The sequence below is a fragment of the Heliconius melpomene genome, chromosome 4 (assembly GCF_056956725.1).
Source record: "Heliconius melpomene rosina isolate 202511_hmr_F chromosome 4, ASM5695672v1, whole genome shotgun sequence".
In the NCBI taxonomy this organism is placed as follows: Eukaryota; Metazoa; Arthropoda; class Insecta; order Lepidoptera; family Nymphalidae; genus Heliconius; species Heliconius melpomene.
Genome location: NC_140392.1, coordinates 2424530 through 2451138, shown reverse-complemented (window position 1 = coordinate 2451138; position 26609 = coordinate 2424530). Strand labels below are relative to the sequence as shown.

Here is a 26609-nt window from a genome sequence, read left to right as displayed (position 1 = left end):
AACCTGTAGCTTAAAAGTGTAAAAGCGAAAACAATATAAAAGATAAAAGACGCACCGAAGATATGAAAATGGCGTTTCTAGCCAAATACTGATATAACTGTTGATTGATTGATTTCTCGAAATATGGCGTTTCGAGCGTGCCAGTTGAGCACAATTCATTTCGCCAATGTCACGTTGTATGGAAAACACACGAAGGAAATTGACCGAATATAACTGTTCACGTAACTTTTATAATAAGTGACAATGACGTTTATCATTGTCAAACTTTTAAATTTTTCATTTAATGGCATAAATAGAAGTATATTTGGCACGTTTGGAACGCCATAACCAAAAAAAAACAAGCTAACTAGAAGTGTATTTGTCAATTTATCTAACAGAATTAGTCTAATGAAAGGAACAATAATAACGATAAACCCTCTAATACCTTCTAATAGATATTCAGTGCTTTCAAAGCTAGTACAGTCTGTCTATATGTAATATTGCTTGTCTATATATAACTATAATATAGTTTGGTATGGTGCAATATTATGTATAGACAAGAATACTCGCTTTGAATTCATGTAAGATGCTAAACTTAGAACTTCATTGGTGTTATTTCGTCTATAAATAAGATTTAGAGGTGAAATTATTACATTTCCTTTAGCTAGGAAGTAAGAACTTAGTGTTAAAATACTATGTTCTCCAAATTACTCTCATTCAGAGGAAAGTGAGGAACGAAAGTGTCTTAATAGAAATATTTTAACACTGGGTCCCCTTTGTCTACTCTGCTTATTGCTGGATACAGTATGAAGTTCAAAAATAAGGGTTCTTTTTTTCCTTAAAAAGAAAGAACCCTAAAAATATTGAGACCTTATTTCTGTATCAAGGTCTTGTATATATTAAAATTTATATGACATCTAAGATTCCACCTTGACCCAAGTTACAGTGTATCAGACAAACCACTGCCCTTGAAATTTCTCAACTTAACCCCACTACATTATTCATGAAGTAAAAGCTTGGGATGTGTGTAGAAAAAAGAAAAGATATAACATACATTTTATGAAAGAAAAAAATAATTAGAATTCTGTGAATGATAATACTTTCATCGTTATATGTTAGATGCAATATTTTTTTTTAATAAAAAGTTTTTATGAGCTTATTAGTAACAGTTGCAGTGCTCTACAGTCGTCTATAAGAGAAATAATTAATTTTCTTCTTTATAATAATTATGTATAATATATTGCTTTTCGTTTGATTTTCATACTCTAGTTTTATAAAAATAATTTATTTACCCACTCTGTCAGAAGAAAAATAAGCTTATGGATATCCGTATAAAATTTTAAAAAGATATCTCCAACAAATACCGAGGAAATAAACTGTTACGTTAAGGGTTGTTGCCCCCACAACTCCCTTACTCTAAGGGATAGAGACAATTTTTTTATAGATAGGTATCTAATTGGGATAAAAATCAATACAATCATAGTAAAAATATTGATTAGAAGCCATTGCAGCGTTCCCATACTTGTGACTGTTGACTATTTTAGTTTCTTTCCAAAACAATTTTTCCATACTATGGAATAACATTTTCACCAATATTGTAGCAAATACTTAAACCGCTATTGCCGCGCTGAGTTTCGCAACTCAACATTCATGTTCTCCTCGAGAATTCAGCAGAAATTAGGTAACAGTAGTGTCATAACACTAGCTTCCCATGTTCGCACTGCCACCCTGCTATGTGCGGGATACAGCGTGAAGCTTAAAAACCGTACTTTCTCTAAATTCTAATACAAAACGATAAGAAAAGATTACAAAATAAACCAGCAATATGCGTTATCTCATTTATTTAGCTCGTTAATTTCATATTCATTTATGATACAAAATTATAAATGACTAACGTGTTATATTAAATTACTAATAGCGTGATAGTGAACCTCACTTTGTTTACTTTTACACGTGTTTAGCTTTAGGCCGTATAACAAGATTAATACGTTAAATAGCAAGCAATTTTAAATTTATAAGGCCGTCGTCGTTCAGTGGCACACCGCTTAAATGTAAAAGTTTCGGTAGTGGGTTCGATTCAAGATTAATTATTTGATCAATTATTTGTGTTTTATTAGCAGTGTTGACAACACCGCCACACAACACACAGTAGCTTGCGAAGAACGGAGTATCTTAACACTAGGTTTTCTCTGCATATCTTGCAAAATGCAGTATAAAACTTTAAGTTAAATATTCCTTGACTAAGATTTAATCTGAGAAACATCGAATTCAATAGTAATAATAATCTCACTTAAACATAATTAGTTATGTTTATTAAACGCAACGGTTGTGGGTTCGATTACCGCTAGGATAAATTAAATACTTAATATTTGCATTTCCTCATTCTAGTAAAGAGGCAAAAACGTGACATTGAGCTCTACAATTCAATATGCAATGCTTGAAGAATTTTGGGGAAAGTGGGGAACAGAAGTGTCTTAATAGGGGCGGAGTGTCTTAACATCAAGTTCCCAGGTTCCCTCTGCCTACCCTGCTGAAGTGTGAAGCTACAAAAAATATAGAACATTATATGGTAAACTTATGTATATTATTAACAATATTGGCATAAAAACGCTTTAGGCTGGTTTGTACCATCTTTGACTACGATAACGAGAATCTACTTTAAATAGTTGGAATATTTGAGTTACCTGATGGAATGTAAAGTGTTCGTACATAGCATTGCTCGACTTAGTAAGCGCTTCGAATGTTCCACATAAACATTCTTCGATTAATTCTATTATAGATGTTTAAGACCTTTTCTTTAATTCATGCTTTATTCCTAACATAGGGCACATAGAAAGTAGTAACAAACGTTATTTTTCCTCGTCTACTGTCATCAATCTCTTTTCCTCTGGAAATGACCTCTGGAAGTCCTCATGTTTTTTACGCGAGTTCCTCATCATTGACTAAGGTTCTACTCTCAAAGGTCAACTGAGGTCTTTTATTAATCTACTCTTTCTTCTCCTCTTACTACTCTACTACTCTATTAGTTTATTATTCCTACTAAAATCATTATTATAACTTGCATTATATAATCGTATAAACAATACTTTTAAAATAAACTAATATATTTAAAATAATCTTATCTTCTTTATACTGTTACTTATCCACAAACGAAAATCAACCAATTCTGAACACTTCCCAAAGTAGAAAAAAGAAAAGCATCGATAACGAAATTTGCAAGGCGTTTGTTTCTATAATAAAATTGTAGCACGCAAATCTCATTTTATTTGCCAAATTGAGAAGATCTCAAATAAAATAATATTACAGATTGATCGGAAGTTTCCTTTTCGGAAGCGATTGCCAAAACACTTTAAACTAGTACTGTTGTTATTTAGTTATGGTTATTGTCTATATTTATTATTAATTGTAAATATTAGAGCTAGTCGTTTCTCTACTATATATAATAAGATTTTTAATAGATTTTTTAAGGCTTCTTAACGATGACCATTTCGTCTAAGCATTGCTTTTTTGTCTTTCGATATGCAGTGAAAATAATATTAATATGCTGAAAAGTTAACTATCTGTAATATTAATTACTACTAACTATCTTTAATATTATAGGAAGACCACCTATAAAATACTCCGGATATGTTTGTCTAGATTAAGCAAAAGAAATATACTACCTAAGATTCGAAAAACATCTTTGAGACATTATATAATCTTGAAAAAATATTAATATATAAAAAAAAACAATATTTAAAAAAGTGATGTAAAATTACGCAGATTTATTATATAACGAAAAAAACTCGGAGAACTCAATTTTTTATATCTATTTAACTTCGACACAGCTATTAAAACTGAAACGTTACCGTTTTCAATAAATCTTTATTGAATAGCTTTAGCTTTTGAAGTATTCAGATTTTTTTTCGCTTTTCAATTAACAGAAGTTTTGGTGGTGCAGTTTGGACGGGGCCGGCTAATCGCTTTGGTTTAGGTTCGATTTCTTGCTAAAATATTATAATTTGGTGTAAATAGATTGTTGTGAACGCTTTTAACTTTATATCACGCTTATAGCAGGGTTTGTAGAAGGAACCAATTTTTGTTGGTAATCCTAATCCTTCGTAATGAGTAAAGAAATTCAATTACGCTTTTTGTCTTATTACAAGACAATGAAAATAATTAATTCCCCCAACTGGGAATCAAACCTATACCCGCCACTTTTACAATCAATCTCTATGCCTCTGTATCAAGATACTATTTGAATATTAAATCTGAAATAAAATCCCCAATTCCTCAAACCCAACTCTTATTTGAAATGAATAAGAAACTCAGTACGTATTAAGCGAAATCATCCTACTCTCAGCAGGATTTCGTTTACGCGATTACATTCACTTTGCTCGTTTCTTTTGTTTTTTTATTATTGAAATAATAATATTTTCTTTTTTATGTAATTCTAACTGAGTTGTATTGAAATAAAGTATTTCATTTTTTTATTATGTTCAACAAACAGTATGTAAGTGTTATCATTTTTGTCTCATTTTTGTATGTACATATATATATATATATATATATATATATATATATATATGTATAGCTTATAACAGGGTAGGCAGAGGGAACCTGGAAATCTAGTGTTATGAGACTCCATTCTCATTAAGACAATTCCCTTCCCCACTTTCTGCTTCTGAGGGCTTTGCCATTTCTCTACTTACTCTGTTATATAAATAAGTAAAATAGACACTCTAAGTACTCTAATATAAGTATGGAATTTTTTTACATACCTGGGGATCATTTTTCAGACGATTTTCAAAATGTCTGCTCGCGTTTACAGATCTTTTACTTAAGTGTGGATGTGAAAATAGGAAAAAATGCTTTAAGCTCCCAATCTGTAACAAAAACAGAAATATTTAAATCACAAAAAAATATTTTGATAGTAGAATATTTTTGATAGTAAATAGTACAAATATTTGATAGAATTTTTGTATATAACTAACCTTACGTAATAATGACCGAAACCATCGTGGTCCCGCGATACAAAAATGTGCCACTAAACACGGAGGTTGTGGATTAGATTACCACTTGGGGGAATTAATTATTCAATATTTGATGCTCGGGAAAACAAATACGGTGTCGAGTTTCAACATCAACCCACAATACCTCGAGAATTTGGCGGAAAGTGGAAAACACTTTTGTTTTGGTATGGGAAAGAAGAGTTTTAACACTTGATTCCTTTTCGTACCCTACTAAAAAAAACTATACAGGGTGGAAGAGGCAGCGCTTCTTTTACTGAAACTGCATATAGGGTAAAAAATTTCAAACTCAATATTAAAAAAAATAATCAAGGTACCTCAACGGTTTGGACATAGGATTTTTTTTACATTTCACGATTTTTATCCATACCTGTATTTCGTGTCACGCACACATACGTATGCGACGTTGCCGCTTTGACAGGTAAGTGTGTGCGTGCCTATGTTATACTTTACAAATGGCGTTTTATTTTAAAACGATAATTTTATTATTTGTTTTGTTTGAAAAAACTTTTTCATTTTTGAGAATTATTTTTTTTCCGAATTATATTAGGCTTTTATAGAGTAGTTAAAACTGTGGTTTCATTTAAAGTGGCGCTGATAATTCCACCCTGTATATGGATGGTATTACAGAATTACTTAATAACTTTAAATAAATAGCTTCCCAACCATATAGAACTTATTACGTCGCTAAGTAAAAACAAGCTAGCACTATTTTATATAATTACCGAGTTAAAGCGGACCTATTTATCTAATTTCGGACGTTTTAATTCACCCAGCAGCAGTAAACAGCAGTTGTTTGGCACGGACCGACGGTTCAAAACATTTTTGGCTCGTACCTACAACGTACATACATACAAAATGAAACGTTGGAAGTTTGGTGAAATTGTCCAAATTGCGCATTGCAATCAAGAGGCAATTGCTATTTGTCAAAATGTTGGACTAAAAGGTCTTTTGGCTGTCTAAGTGTTATCTTTTTAAGATAAAGATTGATGTGAATGCCAGTCGTTGAGTATAGGCACAAGTGTGTGATTATATGCGTGGCAGGTTGTGGATTCGATTCCTATTCGAGGAAATGAAATATTTAATCATTTCATTCCTTCGATCTGGTATAGAGGCAAAGTGCGGCTTTGAGCTTTGCTTTAAGAATTCAGCGGAAAGTGATAAATGGAGTGTCTCAACACTACAATATAATACAGTTACATTATAATAAAGTTACCTTAAAAATATCTGGCAAGTAAAAACTTAGTAACTTTTTAATAAAAACATTAAGCAAAGAGAAATTAGAAAAAGTCGCTCTCTCCTTCGACCACATACATATTATATGAGAAGACGTCTGGTAATATCGTTTTAAAAAGTATGACAGCTTTACATAAAAATTATATTTAGAGAAATTTCAAGTCTAATTGACAATTTGACTGAAATAGTTTGGATATTATTTCAAAATTTAATTTTAAAAAAGTCTTTCATATCATCCATACCTATATTATAAATTCCAAAGTAACTCTGTCTGTCTGTCTGTCTTTTACGCAATCAGGGCCAAACCGCTAATTTAATTGTTATAAAATACTCATATAGAGATACTTGAGGGTCCCGGGATGAACATAGGATACTTTTTTTTCTCATATTTGTTATATTATCGATATATACCAATATATTAAAATACTTATTAATTTGACATGCAATTTATTCCGCCATATTAATAACAACCGTCGCTATGCGACCGTTGCTAAGCAACGATTTGCAAAGTTTGTTGTTAGAAAACGTCACCCAAAATGAGCTTGCTTAACGCATCTCTCTATTGAAAACTGAAAATAATTTCATAAATATATTTAATAAATATTCGTATAGTTTAAGCGGGCATAGCCGCGTTCGGGTCCACTAGTTTCTAATAAATACAAGAATTTGTGTACAAAGTTTTATGATAATCATTGAGCAACTTAGGCGTTAAAGCGTAACAAACAAACTTACATTCACATTTACAATGTTAGTATGATAAGCATGATTAAGTGGGGATGGGGGAAAAAAGGGCGAAATAGGTACGTAGGTACAACAAGGGAGCGATATTAAATATTTACATTTTGGTTCAAGTGGACGCTTCGAGTTGTTACAAGGGATTATACTTTTTGTTCATTTGTTATACAAATGTTTTAACTTGGAAAAGAATGAAATAATTCAAAAGTAAAAATATTTTTCCACTATTTACATAGTATTAGCATGAGACGTGTTTAGCTAGGAGACATACATTGTCTGACTGTAAAGCATGGTTTTAAGTTCGATTTCCAGTTAAAGCTATTTATATTATAAAGTAAGGCGTAAAGTATCTTCTTGTAAACGCGCTAACTTCTTGTATTGCTATTAGCACACGTAATATCTCTACAATCAGGCAGAAATGGAAAAAGAATAAGTGTAGTATCATTAGGTATATGTGGGATGCAGTATGAAGCTATAAAAAGTACAGATTACACCTCGTTATATTTATGATTTTTCTTCGAAAAAAGAGGTTTTCCGTATGATACGTACTCGTTTGTATGTGATATTCAGAATTAAATAATATTTCTAATGATCTATTTAGGGTTATGTTTGTTTATAAATCCCTCAGAAGAAGGATAGTGTCAAGATTGTCCTTTTCGTTTTAACTGTTATTTCAACTTAGAGAACAATTCAAATTACATTAAAATCAATTCAGTAGTTTTGGGAATATGAGGATCCGCACTTTTCCAGAGAGACATGTACACTGCGCTCGAAAGTATTTTGACAAATTGACATTTCTTCGAAATTTAAAATAGATTAAAATAGATTTAAAATAGTTTTTATTTATTTTTTGCTTTTTTACTTGTAGTTTATGAAAAACTAGACGCTCATAAATATTTTGATAACTAATCAAATTTCAATTGCTAATAGTATAAGTAGGCCAGTCGAGGACAGTCGTAGCGCAGGGGTACCAAGTATGACAATATGATAAACTCAACAGGTTGTGGGTTCCATTCCCATTCGAGGAAATTAAACATTTAATATTTTAATTCCTTCACGAGGTAGACGAGGTAAGCCGCGGAAAATGGGAAACGCAGTGTCTCAACACTACGTTCCCTCTACGTACCCTGCTGTGAGTAGTAAATTAATTAAAATAGTATAACAAAAAACCTTAGTCTTAATAAACACAAAATGCCTTTTAATATCTCCATTTTGAATGAAATGGCTATCGTAAATAAATTAAAAAAAATTAAAATATTATATTAAACTCTTACCATAGCTTTTAAAACAGTTTCAACATAAAAGTATAATAATAATAAATCACGAAAAACCCATGAATCTATTATTATTTTTTCCTATACTATTAAAACCAGTGGCACCTGCTGTTTCATTTTATTACTTGTAATTTAGATTAGGCCAAATGTAATTGTCAGGTTAACACGAACTGATTGGCATCTAGCTTTTGTTACACGATAAGGGCGTAGCATTCGCCATAAATATTGTTACAATTAAAAATAAAGCAATTATTACTTTTAGATTTATTATCTATCATTTAAAGGTTCCCTTCCGTCTAGGTTCCCGCTGCCTACCTCTCCTATTTGCGTGATAGAACGTGAAGCTATAAAAAAAGGAAACGCACTTTGTCTACAAAAGAAAGATCGAGAGAAAAAAATCTTCCTCCGAGTTTAATCGAACCTGCTAAAACCACAATCGGACTCTGTTCCTACGCCACAATGATTTCTAAGATCACTCGTATAGTGTCTTCTTCTTCTTACATTTGTGTAAAATTAATCATTAAATTTACAGCTACAAAGTCAATTACATTTTTTTCTAATTTAAAAGTTATTTCGCTACTTTATTAAAATTTTAATGAAGCTTCGCTCACGCTATTAATAAAATAATTTCTCTAGTTTTCTTTATTGCTGTTTTCTTTCATAATGAGATACGGTATTAAATTGTAATTCTTGTTTGAATAAACTTTAATTTGACTTATAAAATCATAATATAGTACCTTGACCTAGTATTTAAATATTATTTTTAATAATTAAAGCCAGTCCAGTCTGATGAAATATATAATATTTTCATTTCTACGTTCTGGTACAGAGGCAAAAAGCGGTGTTTAGTTACGTCATTCAACAAGGATCGCCTCCCGAATTTGGCGGAAGTGAGGACCGAAAGTGTTTTAATTGGAACAGAGTATCTTTTATTTTACCGTTATAACACTAAGTTCCCCGATCCCTGTGCCTAGTCTGCTATATACAGTATGCTGTATCCCGTAATAAAGGTAAAAAAAAATTATAATGCATATTTTAATAGAACGATCGACATCTATAGAGCAGTTAGAAGATACCTTGCCTTTGTATATAATTATGAAGATCGAATTGGTTTTTGGTGGCTCAGGCTTAGAATTGAACTCTGCCATGCAATATCTTGAATTTGGACGGAAAGCGGAGAAATTATTTTAACCCTAAAAATAACAAAGAAATAGCCCAAATAAAATCTCAAATAACATAAACTGGTTATTCTTACCACTAAATAAGCAACCATCAGTCATTCCTTGCTACAATTTCCGTACTGTTTCACCGGCAAAAACGAAAATTATAGTAATTTAAATAAAGACCTGCAATTGCTAGAAATAAAGAAAACGTGGGTCCTAAGCACCCATTGTTATACCATGACCAAGTTTCTCGGAAAATTTTGCATAATTGTACCGTAGAGTACAAAGTAGAATAGAAGTACGTAACATACTCGTTTTTCAAATAAGTTTAATTTCTAAACTAAAAAAAAGTATCGATTTGTCTGTAGTGTTTGATGTCGTCGACTGAACTCCGCGTTCCGCCAAAGCCTTCAGTTTTATAATATTAATATTGATTTTTTGCTTATTATTGGGTTATTATTTAGTTTTCGAATTGGGCAATGAATATAAAGAAACATAAGGTAGTTAAGGAAGGAAGGGAATAACGTAACCATTTTTTTTTAAATAAATTAATTAAGCTATGTGCGGCATACAGCGTGTAGCTAAAAGCATTGATCCGGTATTTATTTATTTAACTTATTTTATTTTCTTTGGGTAAGACGTTCCGAGCATGCAAAACTTAATCATTATTTCCTTATTTTTTACTTATGGTATTTTTATGGGACTTTTTTAATTGATTTTTATCTACTTCATACCACTTCTATAATAATTTTTATTCAAAGGTACAAAAGAAATTTCATGACTGACTAAAATTAAATATAAATTGTGTAAGACTTGTTTTATTTAATCGAAGCCAATAGAGCTTTCGTTGGCCTCAGCTATTAACGATCGAACAACTCGTTTCGTTTTCAACGTTATCTATATTTATTCGTACTGTATATAATGTTCTATTAATTACAGTTTATAAATAATAAAAATTATATTATACTATTATTATATTTATAATTAATAATAAAAAGAATATTTATTCTATTTTATATAAATTAAATGTTTTTTTATTCTCAGCTTTCTGTTTGAGTTTTTGAAATTGTTTTTAAGTCACAGCAACTCAACGCTACGTTTTGTGTGGTTTGTTGATGTTATTTTCGGGAAGCCCGAGGGAACCTGGGAAGCTAGTTTTAAGATACTCTATTGAAACACTTTCGTTTCCCACTTCTTCTTCTACCACGCCGAATTCACAAGGCATTGTGTGATGAGTGGCTTACCTCACTCAACACGCATTGCCTCGAATGCCTCGAATTGATATAATTCGAGGCATTCGAGGCATTATTTATCAAAGATTTGACGAAGTCACCACTACGAAAATAATATTTTTTACTTTGTCTATTTCTATATATCTAATTAATTAAAACGGTTTATTCTGTTCAAATTCAAGACTTAACAAGCAATTGTTGAATGGCGGAAGTCAACTTTGTTCCACCATAGCAAAAAAAAAATTATTTCATTCATTTCTCCAAATAGGAAAAGAACCCACAACCATTGCTTATGCATTAAATCCTTAAATAATATAGTTTTTATGCGACATATATAAAAAAGACAATATAGTGTTACACACGCATATAGTACTTATTCCACATATCAAAATCTCATTGATAGGCAAAAGGCTTAGCTGCTTAACGCAGAACACGCACCCCTTCGCGTTTTTGATAAAGATTAGTAAGCGAATACGTTTTATCAACCGACCTTATTACTTCTTGTAGAGTATGTAAAAAGCTGCATATTACTGCTTTTTTAGCTTTATGCATTTAGTAGGCCGGGTTCGATCACCACTCGAGGAAAACAAATTATTTATTTACATTTCCTCGCTCTGGTGACGAGAGATAGAGCGGCGTTAAGTTCCGCCATTAGACACGCAATGCCTCTAGAATTCAGCAGGAAGTGGGAAACGAAGTGTCTTAACACTAGGTTCCCTCTGCCTACCCTGCTGTGCGCAGGATACAGCGTAAAGCTTATTTGATCATGTGTCTATTTTTTTAATGGAAAAAACAACAAAGTAAAAAAAAAAATTTCATAAATATCTATGTATAGCCTTGAAGACTTTAGAATATTATCAACTATTTTTCACTTTAAGTTTAACTTTAAGCTAAATTAATTCGTACTTCAAAGGCGTTACTGAAAGCCCGACATATAGTAACGTGATATAGCACCGATACTCAAGTTCCAGTGCGGCGTTCAGGTATCTCGTATAGGGGAAACTTCACAAACAACTTTGATCTGATGCCTCTAAACGTTAGCGTCTTAGGCAAATATAAACAAAGTCTATGGGCTAATCGGAAGGAAATGGATGAATAGTTCGATTTTAGATCCTAATTCATCGCCATCGGTGGGTTGTGGAATAATATCGGACTGAAGGGATTTCTTAAGCTTCAAGCAAGCAGAGGGAACCTGAGAACCTTATGTTAAGACACTTCCGTTCCGCATAGGCATTGCGTGTTGAACCAATAAAACCCCAAACCTTCACTAAGGATAACAAATATATTCCTAGAATGATCCGCGAGGCTATTGAAATACAAAAAAAATCTACTTTTAATAGCGAGGTCGGCTGGAAACTTTCTACCACCTGGGACCTACTCATAAAATATTTGAAGTCTCAAACCCACCATACCAGAAAGCAAGATACAATTAGCTCATTCTGCAGGAATCCAGGGCAATACCTACGCAAGGCGATTAAGAAAAAAATATATGAAATTAATAATTTCCATTTAAAAATAAAATTCCTTAGCGCCACAGTAAATTCCACTGTTTTATCTTGTCAGCGAAATTGCGGCACGGAATATAGGTAAATCATTTTAACAAAAACAGTTCCGGTAATCCACCTGCAACCGCGAGCTCTGCAATGCGCGCCGTTGATAAATGAAAGGCGAAAATATTATATACAGATATTTTCCAATGATGAAAATATATGTAATATAAAAGAATTAAAGTAATTTCATATATATTTCATTAATATTAACAACGTTTTTAATTACAGCGGAATTATTTAAACTGTTTGAATAACGTATTTACGAGTAATACGGTTACTTTGATAATAATGGTATGTAAAGATAAATGGTCAAAGTTAATATTATGGAATGAAAGATATTCTCTATTTATTTAATTATATGGGACCGTTGTGGCGCAGGAGCTCAGCATCTGCTTATAAGCGCGGTGGTCGTGGCTTCGATGCTTATTTGGGGAGTGAATTATAATTGAAATGAATTATATTATAGTATTTTTTTTTTCTTTTATATTGTCAGGTCTCACGTCGTGCCAAATTTCGTAGCTGCAATAGCGTGGGATTATTCTATATATAGGTCTTGATTACGCAATGAATTTCAAACATGCGTTGACGTTTCAATGCGTTGACTTAGAAACTTAATTATTTCTATGCCTTAAAGGACCATAGAATTGATATTAATATTTGATACTCATTTCAGCTTAATACCTCCATGCGATCTTGAGATAAATGGCCATGATAGAAGAACAGACAGACAGAAGAACAGATGCATTGATACTATGAGGGTCAGTTTTTGCCTTTTGTTATACGGATCCCTAAAACCCACACAACCTTTCTTGCGAGTCGGACTCTTGCAAGAAAGTTTCCGTTCCACTATGTATAAAAATTAGCAATAAAACTAGGTTTATTGTAATAGAGCCCCTTTAAATATGTATTTTGTATTGTTTTTTACTATTTTTTGTCATAGCGGCAACAGAAATTCATAATCTGTGAAAATTTCAATTGTCTAACTATCATGAATATTAAGATACATCCTGATGACAGACGAACTGACAGAAAGGCAGACAGATGGACGGACGAATAAGGAAGTCTTATTACTAGGGCCCCGTTTTTCCCTTTGGGTACGGAACCCTAAATATTATTGTCGCTTAAGCAAGTACAGAAAAGTGGCAAAATTCTCCGTATTTCACTTTCCGCCTTAAAACGGGACATTTTGTGTTAAGTGACGGTTTGTCACCACAGCTGATAGCAGAATGATATGAAAATATTTCATTATCCCACCTTACAGTTTTGAATCATTGCCCCTTTAAGCTGATGTTGACATCAAAAACTTTCTATTAAATTATATAATTATATCTAGAATATCATGAAATAGCTTTACTCTTGCAGTACGGCTTCATTTTACTGTCTGTGCGTGACTTTTAATCTATATAGTCAGTTAGACTAAAACGAATGTGACCGTTTCCATAGAATCAAAGGTATCTCATTAGTAAAGCCTCTGGACTAAATTTAAACATGCAAAGACTTATAAACGAGCCTATTATAGTCCACTGACATCATTTGGTATTAACTTTATGTGAAGAATTTTTTTTTATTATTATCTATTTTTATCTCCCACATCGTGCATCCAAATAGGTGGAAAATATGGAGATTTTTAAATTACTTTTTAATTCAATTCTAAGCAATATTTTTATATACCAGATGAGTTTTTTATAAACATTATTGATATATTACCTTTAAAATATTTAAAATTGGATTTTCCTCTATTATCTCTAAAAAGTCAATGAATCAAAAATTGGGTTGAAAGTGGAAAATGGTATGGACCTATCCTACTACATGCGGGATGCAAAATAATGCTAAAAAATCCATCGAAAAATGAACTAATGAAACATATATAAAACTAGCAGACCCGCGAACTTCGTATCGCCTAACAGTCGATTTTTTTATTCTGCTATTAGCGACACCGGGTCAGCTAGTAAGATATAAAAAAAAAACTTAAATCATTTTTAATTCTTATAATATTCATTAAAAATTATAATAAAAATAACAATTTCCGATATTATGATGCCTACTTGTTATATTTTATTTTATTTTTACTTATTCTAAATTCAGTTTCATTTTCATTGTAGTACTTTATGGTACACGTTATTTTTTGTTTGGTTATCTGGCGCGTAAACAAACAGAGCAGATGGTTTTCCAACACGGGAACAAGCAGAACAGGGGAATAGACCATGCGAGAAACATGAGTTTTCTATATTAATACCTCAAACACTTAATAACTGCCCCTGGGATTTGTTTATAGTCATTGCGAAAGCAAGCCGTACTGGAAACTGTAGTCTTTTAAGCTCGAATGGTATGTCAGTCGAAATCATTGGGATGCCCCGCATCATCAAAAAGTCTTCTCCTTTATACTTTCCTTTTAATATGATTGCTTCTATTACGTTATTCATTATTTTTTTATCGCTAATCGTGTGCCGTTACAAAGTTTCAGTTGGTTAATATTTCGCAACATTATAACTACACATTCAAGCTTTAATGGAAGGTTGTGAGGCGGCAATCCTGGCAAATCAAGTGAATTTAAAAATTCCGGTGGATAGTTCACGACATCATGTTCATTAGTTGCCATATCAACTGACTTATGTGTCCTTATTTTGCCAGGAACGCCATCTTGAAAATTTATATTTAATTCATTTACATCAGTGTGTTTGGCAGCCAGTAAAGCTCTTTCGCTCAACCAATTATGGAATAAATAATCAGCAACATTTGGAAGCACTATATGAATGAGTTCATCTTTTGATTACGTTAACTGACAAGAACTATCAGGAAAGGTGATGCAGCCAGTCAGCGCATCTACAGGAAGTTTGCCATTACCAATATCAATGAGTTGTTTAGAGAATATGTCTCCAGATTGATCATTTTGCAACATGACACGCATATTCTTGCTTAAATGTAATACCTTGACATGTTTCCACAATTTCGAGGACTTTAAACATGAATTCAGTTCATCAGCTTGCATTGAACGTGGAATCACTGGCAATCCTCCTCCTTATAATAAAATCATTGCGCCACCAAATTGATTGGCAAACTGAGTTTTTACAATAACCTTACAATATTGGCAAGCGGAGTTCATAGGTCCAATAGCAACACAGGTGTAGGCACTGCTGGCATCAATTGATATATCGTAACAAAAAGCAGCTCGATTCAAATTTGCAACATTATCAGTCAACTATCGTGGTCACGTTCATTGCAATTTTCACGTTCTGGGTACGATTAGATTCTTCTGGCTAAATTTGTCCACCGACTTATAGAAGGCATTTTTTGTAAGTCACAAATACACAACACTTTATTAATTTTATAAAATTTAATTAATTACAAATTAATTTATTAAAATTTAATTTGTAATATAGACGCACAATGAGACGTTTACATTTCAATTGACATCTTACCATAGAAATATTGACAAATATTGACATTAGTAGACTGAGATCCCAGGGCCCCCAGACCTACATCATTTTAACAAAGCTGAAATTTTGAGGATTGATAGTCTAATATGTACTTAAGACTCTCTAACTTAAAAAACCTTCAGAGATAGTGCCAACTTAAAGCACACTTTCAGTTGCGTTAAAGAAGAAAGTCTCTTTTTTTTCTCATTTATTTATGTACCACACAATAAAGAAAGTACAGAAAACTTATGATAACAGAAAAAATGTGTACAATGGATAACTTATCTCTAATAGAGAAACCAGAAACGGATACGGAGCGGATGTTAAAAGAAATGATTCGGGTGCGGTATTTTAATATAATGTTAATAATAATAATAAACCTACATACAAATATACATAATATTAATCAATATTACTATACCTACATAAATATATACAATGACATAAAAGAGTTGAAACAGAAAAAGAAAATTAATAAAAAAAAGACAAAGCGACTACTAAAGATTCTAATTGAGATTAAGAAATGTTGTTTTAATTTGAATTTAATAGTATTTAGAGATGGATTGCCCGACAGTATAGAGTTAGGTAGTGAGTTCCATAAGCGCACTGCTTGAACTGTGAAGGATTTTTCATAGAAAGAGGTATTAAATATAGGGCACTCAAGTTTTCTTAGAGTTTTACATGAGCGTACAGGTCTTTCACTTGGAAGTGTCAATTGAAAACGCTCCCTTAAGTATGGAAGAGAGTTTTTATATATGTTTTAAAGTAAAAAATGTATATTTCACATTCTTTCACGTGGACCTTTACTTCTGCCAGACGTCATAAAGGTTCTTTAAAATTGGGGCAAATTACATTAAAGTAAATCTAAAATTTATGATATATTATTTACGGACTATTTCAAGACCCCTCTAGCCCCAGACCCTAAGCAACCAGATCAATCCGATGGCTTTATCATTTTTCCAAAAAGAGATATACCGTTATTTTTCTCTACCTCTGAAAGGATCCCATTTTCAAGTTAGTGAGTAAGCATACTGTCTTAACTACATGTAAGACTAATAGTCCTCAAAATTTCACCTTTGCTAAAATGTCGTCGGTCTGGCAGCTCTGGGTTCTTGGGCTATAATATTTATACGATACTAACGTCACTCAATTGTTTTGCCTTCCAGGAATCCAGCTACTAACTTTGTAGTAGTGTACATGTATTAAAGTCCAAATTGACTTTTAAGTAGATATTAATACGAATCTTTTGTATGGGAATATAGAAAAGTCATGTTTTTGGACCTTTTCTGGTAAATTTTAATTTTTTTCTGTCCGTTAGAACCATCCTCGTACTTCAAGGAATATTATAAAAAAAGAATTACCGAAATCGGTTCAGCTGCTCTCGAGATTTGCGCTTAGCAACACATTCAGCGATTATTTTTTATAAAAAAGAAGATATTTCGTATATTGTATTGATATTATAAAATTACTTTTGCCTCCTTCCAGAGTGAGGTAATGAAAATATTAAATATTTCATTTCTTCAAGTAGGAATCGAACTCAGAACCTGTCGTGTATACGGTCCGGTGCTTGTGCCACTGCGCCACAACGGCACTCAAAATTATAAGAATTTAATTTATTTTATCTGTGATACACATATATGTTACCGATTTATGGATTTTCTTTTTAAATTTTATTTAATTTGTATATATTTATTAAAAATACTTACTTAAATTTATATCATTTGGTGTTGAACCATTTTAAATAATAATTATGGTATTACGTAAACGTCAAAACAAATGTTTATTACGTAGAATAATTTATTTTAAGACGACTGACGAATTATATGTAATAAAGTTTAGCTGGGTAACTGGGGTTCCACATTGGATCGAATTTTTTTTTATGTCAACAGAAAATGCTCATTACGTTGAATAACTTTTCCTAATTCGTTGTATTGATATCTCTTATAGATTAGGCCGGCTGCTAGGGTCTCACATCAGGTATTCGGGCTATCAAAATAAATTATAGCCTATATGTTGCCGAAGACTAATAGCTATGCAACAAAAGAAGTTTCATTTAAATCTGTCCAGTAGTTTTTGAGTTAAAGAGCCACAACAGACAGACAGACAGACAAGAATTCCAAAAATCATATTTTTACCTTCTATTAGTTGTATTGAGTCCCCCTGAAGTGTTTTTTTTAGTTTATATTCAATGTACAGATTTTACCCCCTTTACAGTTTTATTATATATATTGTTAGAAATAATTAGAAATAATGACCATAGAGGTTATATAAGGACGACTCTAATTACTGGCTGGCACTTTTATGAGCTGTCAACGGCGACCGAAAGAAAAGGATCGCTAACGTCACTCTGCCCGATGGATTCTTTAGAACCAGATATTGTTATTAGACTGCTAGATAATTCCCTTTGGTTGTTTAATAATTATTTGAAGCCTTGTTTTAATTCATTACCTTTCCCACTTTATTTAATATTTCCAATAGTTTCTTACAATATAGATATAGATGTTGCCGAAGACTAATAGCTATGCAACAAAAGAAGTTTCATTTAAATCTGTCCAGTAGTTTTTGAGTTAAAGAGCCACAACAGACAGACAGACAGACAAGAATTCCAAAAATCATATTTTTACCTTCTATTAGTTGTATTGAGTCCCCCTGAAGTGTTTTTTTTAGTTTATTCAATGTACAGATTTTACCCCCTTTACAGTTTTATTATATATATAGATATATAGATATATAGATATAGATAAAGTAAATATCCGACCTGTTTCTATATTATATTTATACCTACAGAAATTTCTAAAAAAAGATATATTTCAGTTGCATAGTATTAAAAAATCTAATTACAGCACGTATTTCTAACATGAAAAGTATATTTTTATATTAAATGATATAAAAATTGTTATACCTCAATGAAAATATTTCTCCACTCTCGAGTCAGTTTTGAATACAGATTACGTTCCCATTTTTGTTTTTAATCTTAATAAAATCTTTAGCTTCGGGCTAAATATAACAAGACTTGTATAAAGCTTTTGTATGAGCGGCCTTAATTTTTTGTTACGGTCATTCCTTGTTACGGAAAGGTATAAGATTCGATTTCTGACTATTACAAATATTTTTCATTTGCACAATCCTTCTGATATATAACTTGGTACTTGCAAAACTGTAAAAAAAATTGTTTGTTGCTGCCGCCACTGGTTGTAGTGTGATGTCATGTTATTAGGGTCGATAAATATAATATTTAACTTAAGAACGAAATCATTTTGAACTAATAGTTGTTGAGATAAGCCTGTTTAATGAACAAACTCTTCAGTTTTAAATTAATTTAAATGAGCAATCATGTAACTGAGGCTAGTCATGGTGCAGGGGCATAAGGGTGTGACTGTAAAGTCGATAGGTTGTGGGTTCAATTACCACTCAAGGTAATGAAATATTTATTTTTCGTTTCTACGCTTAGACGTAGAGGCAATGCATAGCGTTGAGTGCCGCCACTCAACACCCAATGCCTCCGAAATTCGGCAGCTGCAGCGGAGTGACTTAACACTAAACTCTCTTCGCCTATCCTGTAAATGCCGTATACAGCGAGAAGCTGTTTATAATTTTTTTAAACAAAATAAAGGAAAACTCAACTACCTAAATTAAAAGTACAGTTGTATTTCGTGTAGCGAGCGAAGGTTGACGTTGACAAAATGAGCTTTTTTAAAGCTTCTAAAATGTAAACTTTAAATTAGGTCGTGATTTTTCTAGAAGCACGAACAGGGACATATGAATTACCATTTTAATATAGATGTTGATTTAAGCTTGATAACATTATGTTCGCATTAGTTATTAACTGAAACCGTCTTTCTAAGAATGCATAGTAAATATTATAAGTTTGTGAGGTTGGATGTTTGTTCCGTTTTAACGCAAAAACTACTAAATGGATATAGATGAAAATTTACAGTGACACATTTATACATCAAAATATCAACATAGGCTAGAATTTATGTAAACATTTTTTATATTTGGCTATAATAATGCAGATATATATAGAGATATAGATTTAAGCAGGCGAAGCTGCGAACGGGTAGCTACTGTATTTGATAATTGTCAGTAATACATATTTTTTATCAAAATCAAATAAATTAAATCAGCTTCACGCTGTATCCCGCATACAGCAGGGTAGGCAGAGGGAACCTAGTGTTAAGATATGACATAGAATAAGTGAAATATTTATTTACATTTATATTTCCATTTCTTCGCTCTGGTATCGAGGCAAAGCGCGGCGTTGACTTCTGCCACTCACACACGGAATGCCTCCAGAATTCGGCAGAAAGTGGGGAATGGAGTGTCTTAACCTAACATTAGGTTCCCTATGCTTATCCTGCTGTGTGCGGGAAACAGCGTGAAGTTAAATTGATAATTTCCCAGTCTAGTTAGATAAAACACGGCGCTAGGCTCTGAAATATCTTTACTATATAGGCAGTAATAGATAGCGGAGGAACTTAACCGTAGCTTCATAGCTTAAATATAATAAAATTAAACATTAAATAAAATATATAGAAATAAGGTATTGAAAAACATGAATTTATACGAAAAACAAGAAATTTCTTAGTAAGTAAACGATGAAAAAATATTGAAAGAATCAACGGAGGCAATATTCGCAAAGGGTCGCTTTTATTTACAAATGTTCTGAATTGTTAAACAGTGGCCGAATAACGCTAAAGGCTACAATATTTATTGACTCATAAAAATATTAATAACATATGAAAAACTTTATTTACGTACAACTTCCCGCTGCCGTCCCCAGCGACGTGGACCTGGGTTGTATGAAAAATTGAACGGGACCAGATTTTCCTTATGAAAATATTTCTTGTTTTATCTGTACTCAATTAAAACAAAAAAATATTATATATTTTTTTTATTTCTTATATTATTTGTGTTCGATTAAAACAAAAAACAACTTAAACGAAAATTTAGACAGATCACAAGTGTGTGACTGTTGTAATTATATATTAATTTCCTCGCTCTGGTAAACAGGAAAACGGCAAAACGGCGGCGTTGAACTCAGCCAATCAACACGAAAGGCCTCAAACATTCCTCTGAAAGTGGGGAACCGAGTGTCTAAACACTTATTTCTCAAGTTCTCTCACTGCTATAAGCGTGATATATATGAAATTATATAAAAAAACCCTTACTTATCATGTGTTTTTGCTTATTCTAAATATTTCGGTATAGGTGTATTTTTATAACCAAAGCTATAAATTCCGTTTTATAGTATTCAGATACTTGAATTCAAAGCGCGGAGTCATTTCTTATATTACTATTATTTATTTCGTTCTATAGATATACAGACAGATCTATAGCTACTTATATGTAAGAAAACTTAAAAAAAAACAGATGTAACAAAACACCCGTATATAATAGTGTAGATACAGGGAGCCTAGTGTTAAGACACTCTGTCCCCGACGCACGGAACGCCTAAGGTTCGAGATATAACGTTTTGAGTGGCGGAACTTAACGCCACCTTTGTTGAAACCAAAAATAATTAAGCTTCCCGACTGAACCCGCTACCACCGCGTTTACAATCAGGACCATTGCGCCACAACGGACACTAGATAGAATAAAATAACATAATATTATATTATATTTCATCCAAAATAAATATATACATCAATTTCTTTATAATTTCAAACCAAATCCAAAGTAACTAAGATAATTTAATTTATATTCGTACATTTGAGTTTACTTTCAAAGTTAGCGTTAACTTTAAATTAAGTTAACTGTACTACCCATCGAGATCGTATGAGGGTTTGGGATAATTTAGTAGGGGATCTAAATTGATAATTTTGTACAATAATATACTGTTATTTGCTTTTGCTTTCACTCTCTCTCTGTCTTCTTTCGTGGTATTTTACATTTGGCACTTTTTCTTATGTAGAGAAAACCTAGTGCCAAAACACTCTTTCTTTTCTTTCTGTGTGAATTTAAAATTGTGTGCTTTGAACAGCGAAATACTGCGGCTTATCTTTTCAGTACGGGCTAATGAGAAAAACATGTTTCTCCGACTGTGGATCTTACCCACAATCATTGCCTTTAAAGTCAGAAGCCGTGGCCCACTGAGCAAAAATGACCTAGTTTTAAATTAACTTTTTCTAATTTCACTCTGTAACAGCACATATAGCAGGATAGGCAGAAGGAACCGGAGAATTTATTTTATGTTACCCATTAAGGCACTTCCGTTTTCCACTCTCCGTCGAATTTTCGTGATATTGCGTCTTGAGTGGCGGTATTCAACACCACGATTTGCCTCCTAACCAGAGTGAGGAAGTGAAATTATAAAATATTTAATTTCTCCGAGTGCGAATCGAATCTACAGCCTTCGCGCTTACAACTTTTGAAAACGATACTTGAAAGTAAAACAATAAAGAATATATTTTTTGCTATATACTTTATATCTATAGATTTTTTTGTTTTTAGCCGATATATTTATTGACTTAATACTAACTTTAAAAAATGTATGCTAAAATATAATATTAATTACATATACAGTTACTGCAAAGTTTCAGTTTTGTTGATCTAACTAGTCTCATTAATGACGAGTGTGAAAGGCAGAGGAGAAAGGGGTCAATTGTCAGTCAAGCCCACTCGATTTTTAGGTCGAAGTGATACTAGCTCGAGTGAGTAAAGCTATTGATTTGTTTCCCACTAATTCTATTTTCGCTATTTCATGGGACTTACAGAGAAAATTTGTGTTTTAATGTCTAAATTAAAAGATTGTTTTAGTAATTCATGTATGACATTATATGTATGGAATTTTAGATATATTACAGAATATTTGTTTGTACGGAAAAACAGACAGACAAAATTTTTATAATCATAGATATTCGTGTTCTATTGCTTTTTTATTCTATACTGTAATATTTTAAGGTCAGTCGTGGCGCAGAGGCAGAAGCGTGTGACTGTAAGCGCGACAGGTTGTAGGTTCAATTTCCACTTGAGGAAATGAAATATTTAATGTTTTAATTTCTTGCGAATGCTTTCAGAATTCAGCCGATACTGTGTTTCGAAGTGTTTTAACATGTAATCCTCCTCCTTCTTGTAATGTGGGCAGTAATATTCCGCAATTTATCCATTTAAACAAAATGTTTTACAAGCCTGTTATTATATTATTGAAACGGTAAGATTGAAACGGAAAATCAAAGAATTTTTTGTTTGCGCCATTTTTGTCACTCTTCCTCTCGACAAACACTAAGTACGAAATTATATCACACTAGCGGACCCGGACGCGGCTACGCCTGCTTGAAATATAAGAATATAATTTCTATAGAAATATAATTTCAATCTAGATGAAATGCTAAAAGTCACTATTATATTTATTTTCATAAGGATGAATATCAAAATGACGCGGTAACGAACGCGGTCGCGTAGCGACGACGGTTGTTATTAACATGGCAGAATAAATTGCATGTCAAATTAGAAAGTATTTTAATTTATTAGTATATATGTGTAATGTAATGTTATATAGCCTATAGCACTTCTGAAGAATGCAGCTTTCATACAAAACAAAAACAAAGTAAATCGATCCAGTAGATCCAGAGATCTTAGCGTTCAAACAAACAAACAAACAAACAAACAAACAAACTCTTCCGCTTTATTATATTAGTATAGATTTGTAATGTTGTATGTTTATTTTATGATTCGCTATTACTGTAATTATTAAAAAACTTTTTATGCACCACACAGCTCTTATATTACTATTTATTTTTTGTTAATCTTTCCGCTCAAGGTTACCTGTAAGAGATCACTAATAGTGATAAGGTCGCCCTTGCATGCTAGTTATATTACTATAGCTATCGTTTTTCTTTTTTTATTGTACTTATAGTTTGTGTATGCAATAAAGAATTTTATCTATCTATCTACGTTCTTATATGCAACGGTATCATATATTTTTTATTTTTTTTACATCACTTATTCAGGATTGTTGAAACCTGAACAAGAGATATGCCCGTTGCAACGACATATGTTACATTTTTACATTTCCCAGATAGCCAACTCATATTTCCGGAATGAATATGAATGAACTTTTACTTCAAAGAAGAAGTTTTTAGAACAAAATTCACGATGCATCCGAGTTGGCAGTCAATTTGCGTAAAAACTGGGAACTTTGAAACTGGGCTATGATAACAAGTTTCTTATAATAAAAAAAAATAATATCGCTAGAAAATCGTTACTTCGGATTATATATTTTAAGAATATAAGAATATTTCATTTTCCCGATCTGGAATTGCAGAGTTGAGATCCTTCCCTACACACACAATGTCTCGAAACTTGGGCGGACTGTAGAGAATGGAATGTCTTAATGGTCCCCTCTGGCTAAGTGAAGAAGAAAAAAAAACGTAAAGTGCGCTTAATATAAACGTAACGAAAAATATTAAAAAAAGAAACATTCGTTATATTTTCTTCTAACCAAATAAAAAAATCCATTCCAAGACAATTCATAAAGTAATCTAGACTTTGATAGAAGTTGTCATAAAATCACAAGTATCTCGTGAGATTGACCAAGTGCTCGTATCTACAACATTTTTATTGGTGGTATAAGTTTCAATGAGTCATTTATATGTGAGAGGTTTCCAAGTTTGCGGGAAGTAAATTATGTTAGTACTGTCCTTTGGGTCGATACTTACATAATTATTATTATATAAGAAAATCTGCTCAGATGTGTTGAAAGAGTAGGCAGAGGGAACCTGGGAACCTAGTTAATACACTCCATACCTATTAAGACAATGCCGTTCCTCACTTTCCGCTGATTTCTGGAGGCATCGCGTGTTGAGTGGTGGTATTCAAGTACACATATTAAGTATCTCATTTCCTCAAGGAGATATCAAACCCACATCGCTTATAACCTTGCATACGTAAGTATATTTACTCCAAAATATATATCTCAATAGTCTCCAGTATAAAAGTAATTCGAACAAAACGCAAGCGTAAGAGCTAAAAGCATTATCTTTCAGTCATTAGTTAAATATAAAATTCGTATGAACAGTTTTAGCTCAGAACGAGCAATGAGCAAAGGATTTTTTTAATATTACGTTTGTTCACATATTCGTTTTTTATGTAAATTTTAACGTTTAATTTTATTTGTTTTATACTATTTAGAATATAGAAGTAACATTTCGTTTTTTTTTATGAACAATCTAAGATTTAGAAGAAGACTTAAAGAAGAAATTTCATTTCCCCGAATGGGAATCGAACCCACAATTGTCGTGTTTACAGGTGAACCCTTGTACCATCGCGCCACGATAGCATCGCACATAAGTAAATTAATAACTTTTATATTATTTAATAACTTTAACTTTGAAAGACAGAACTGTTAAGTTGCTTACCAGCCCTCCTTAGCAAAACTGTCTTCTAATCCGATGGTATTTGACGATTCAAAATTACTTTTTTTCCATATATATAAGATATAAAAGACCAAAACGATATTTGAACAAAAACTAGCCAAAAAATATACTATGAATGTAAACAAGTAAGGTTCATCCATCTTCATTGGAGCTAGGTCCGGTTACTAGCATTAGGAATTTTATAGAGCGCAGGAAGCTATATATCTTGACTATCTGCGATATATTGCCAGTGTTCAGTTTGCTATGTTGTTGTAATACGTGGAATTAGTCAGGATTCTGGCCAAATGATGGAGACCCTATGGAGGGGGTCTCCATCATTCACCCTGGATAGTTCATAATATAATCAAATGGTTTATTATACGAAATTATATTATATCGTTGTATATAATTTTTGGGACAATTATGTTTTAAGTTTAACTTTGTTAGATATTTAAAATGGATTATAAAATATCATATTTTATTAGGAGAAGGTACATACGTTATTGTAATAAAATATAGAGTTGGGTCCTGCTGCTTAGTGAGTCAAGACACTCCGTTCTCCCGTCTCCGCCCGAAGTCTGCCACTTGACGTAACTATGTCTCATCTGAGAAACGCAAATAACTCATAACTGTAGGTAGAGATCGAATATACTACTGCCAGATATAGATCCACTGCGCCACGATGGCCTCGCCAACTAATGGCAGTTGTAAAACTACTTATTGAGAAAATGTATTTAAAAATTTGAACGATCAAAATTCTTATATGCTTGTTTCGACGTAGCTTGGTTATAACGTATGGCTTAGGTGGTCGCGTGGTCGGTTTCCAGGAGGCGCGGGTTCGAGTCTCGCTACGTTCAAATTTTTATACGTTTTATAATATATATGATAAGTTTTTTTTCTTTCTCAAGTGTGGAATAACACTTTGGAAATGTTAAAAATAGCTCTAAAACTGACGGAAAGCGTAAAGCCTAATCACTATAATCCATGCAGCAAAAAAAATCTATTCTTTGTCAATTTGCAGACTGAAATAAAATAAACGTATACAAAAATATGGAAATTTCTTTCCCATTGAAAATAATACCTTTATACTTTATAACATTTATTTACTCGCGCCTATTTTAGCCAATTCAAATCGTTCTCGTATATAATAAATTTCTATGAAACAGAGAAACGAAATGGAGTTACCTTTATTTCCTTTGGTCATATAGAATATAATGAAATAATTGAATTTTAAAGGCAATTAGTTCAGAATTAGCTTAAAAATTCATACCTACGTAGCCAGGTATAGCGAATTAGAAATTTAAAAGAGACTTGTATACTAATTTATATAATGCATAAATTAGTATATACGTTTTATCTATAATTATATAATTTTCTGTTTATTAAGCTGAAATTAAATTCTTCCGAGTGGATATAATTTTCTTTTCATGTTATAAAAAAGAGGGTATTTGAGTGGCGTTAAGTACCACCACTCAACACCCATGCCTTACCCCTATAACTTAACAAAAAATGAGGAACCAAGTTAAGGAAGTGGAGTCTTAACACTAGGTTCCCAGGTACCCTTCCCCTACAACGCCATGTGCTGGATACAGTTTTAAGCTTAAAAGTAAATTTAAATAAAGGAATAAAACATAAAAAAATAATATCGTCGTTTCTTGC

The 26609-nt window shown here is 32.2% G+C and overlaps 1 protein-coding gene across 1 annotated transcript in view; it reads right to left on the bottom strand.

The window, feature by feature from the left end:
- The window catches only part of LOC146539407 (furin-like protease 2), a 47008-nt gene that overhangs the window by 13433 nt on the left and 6966 nt on the right, over window positions 1–26609 (bottom strand). The window contains exon 2 of the mRNA XM_085208191.1: window positions 4740–4844. Within this exon, the coding sequence (XP_085064317.1) occupies window positions 4740–4844 (105 nt within the window). The remainder of the gene's footprint in view (window positions 1–4739; window positions 4845–26609) is intronic.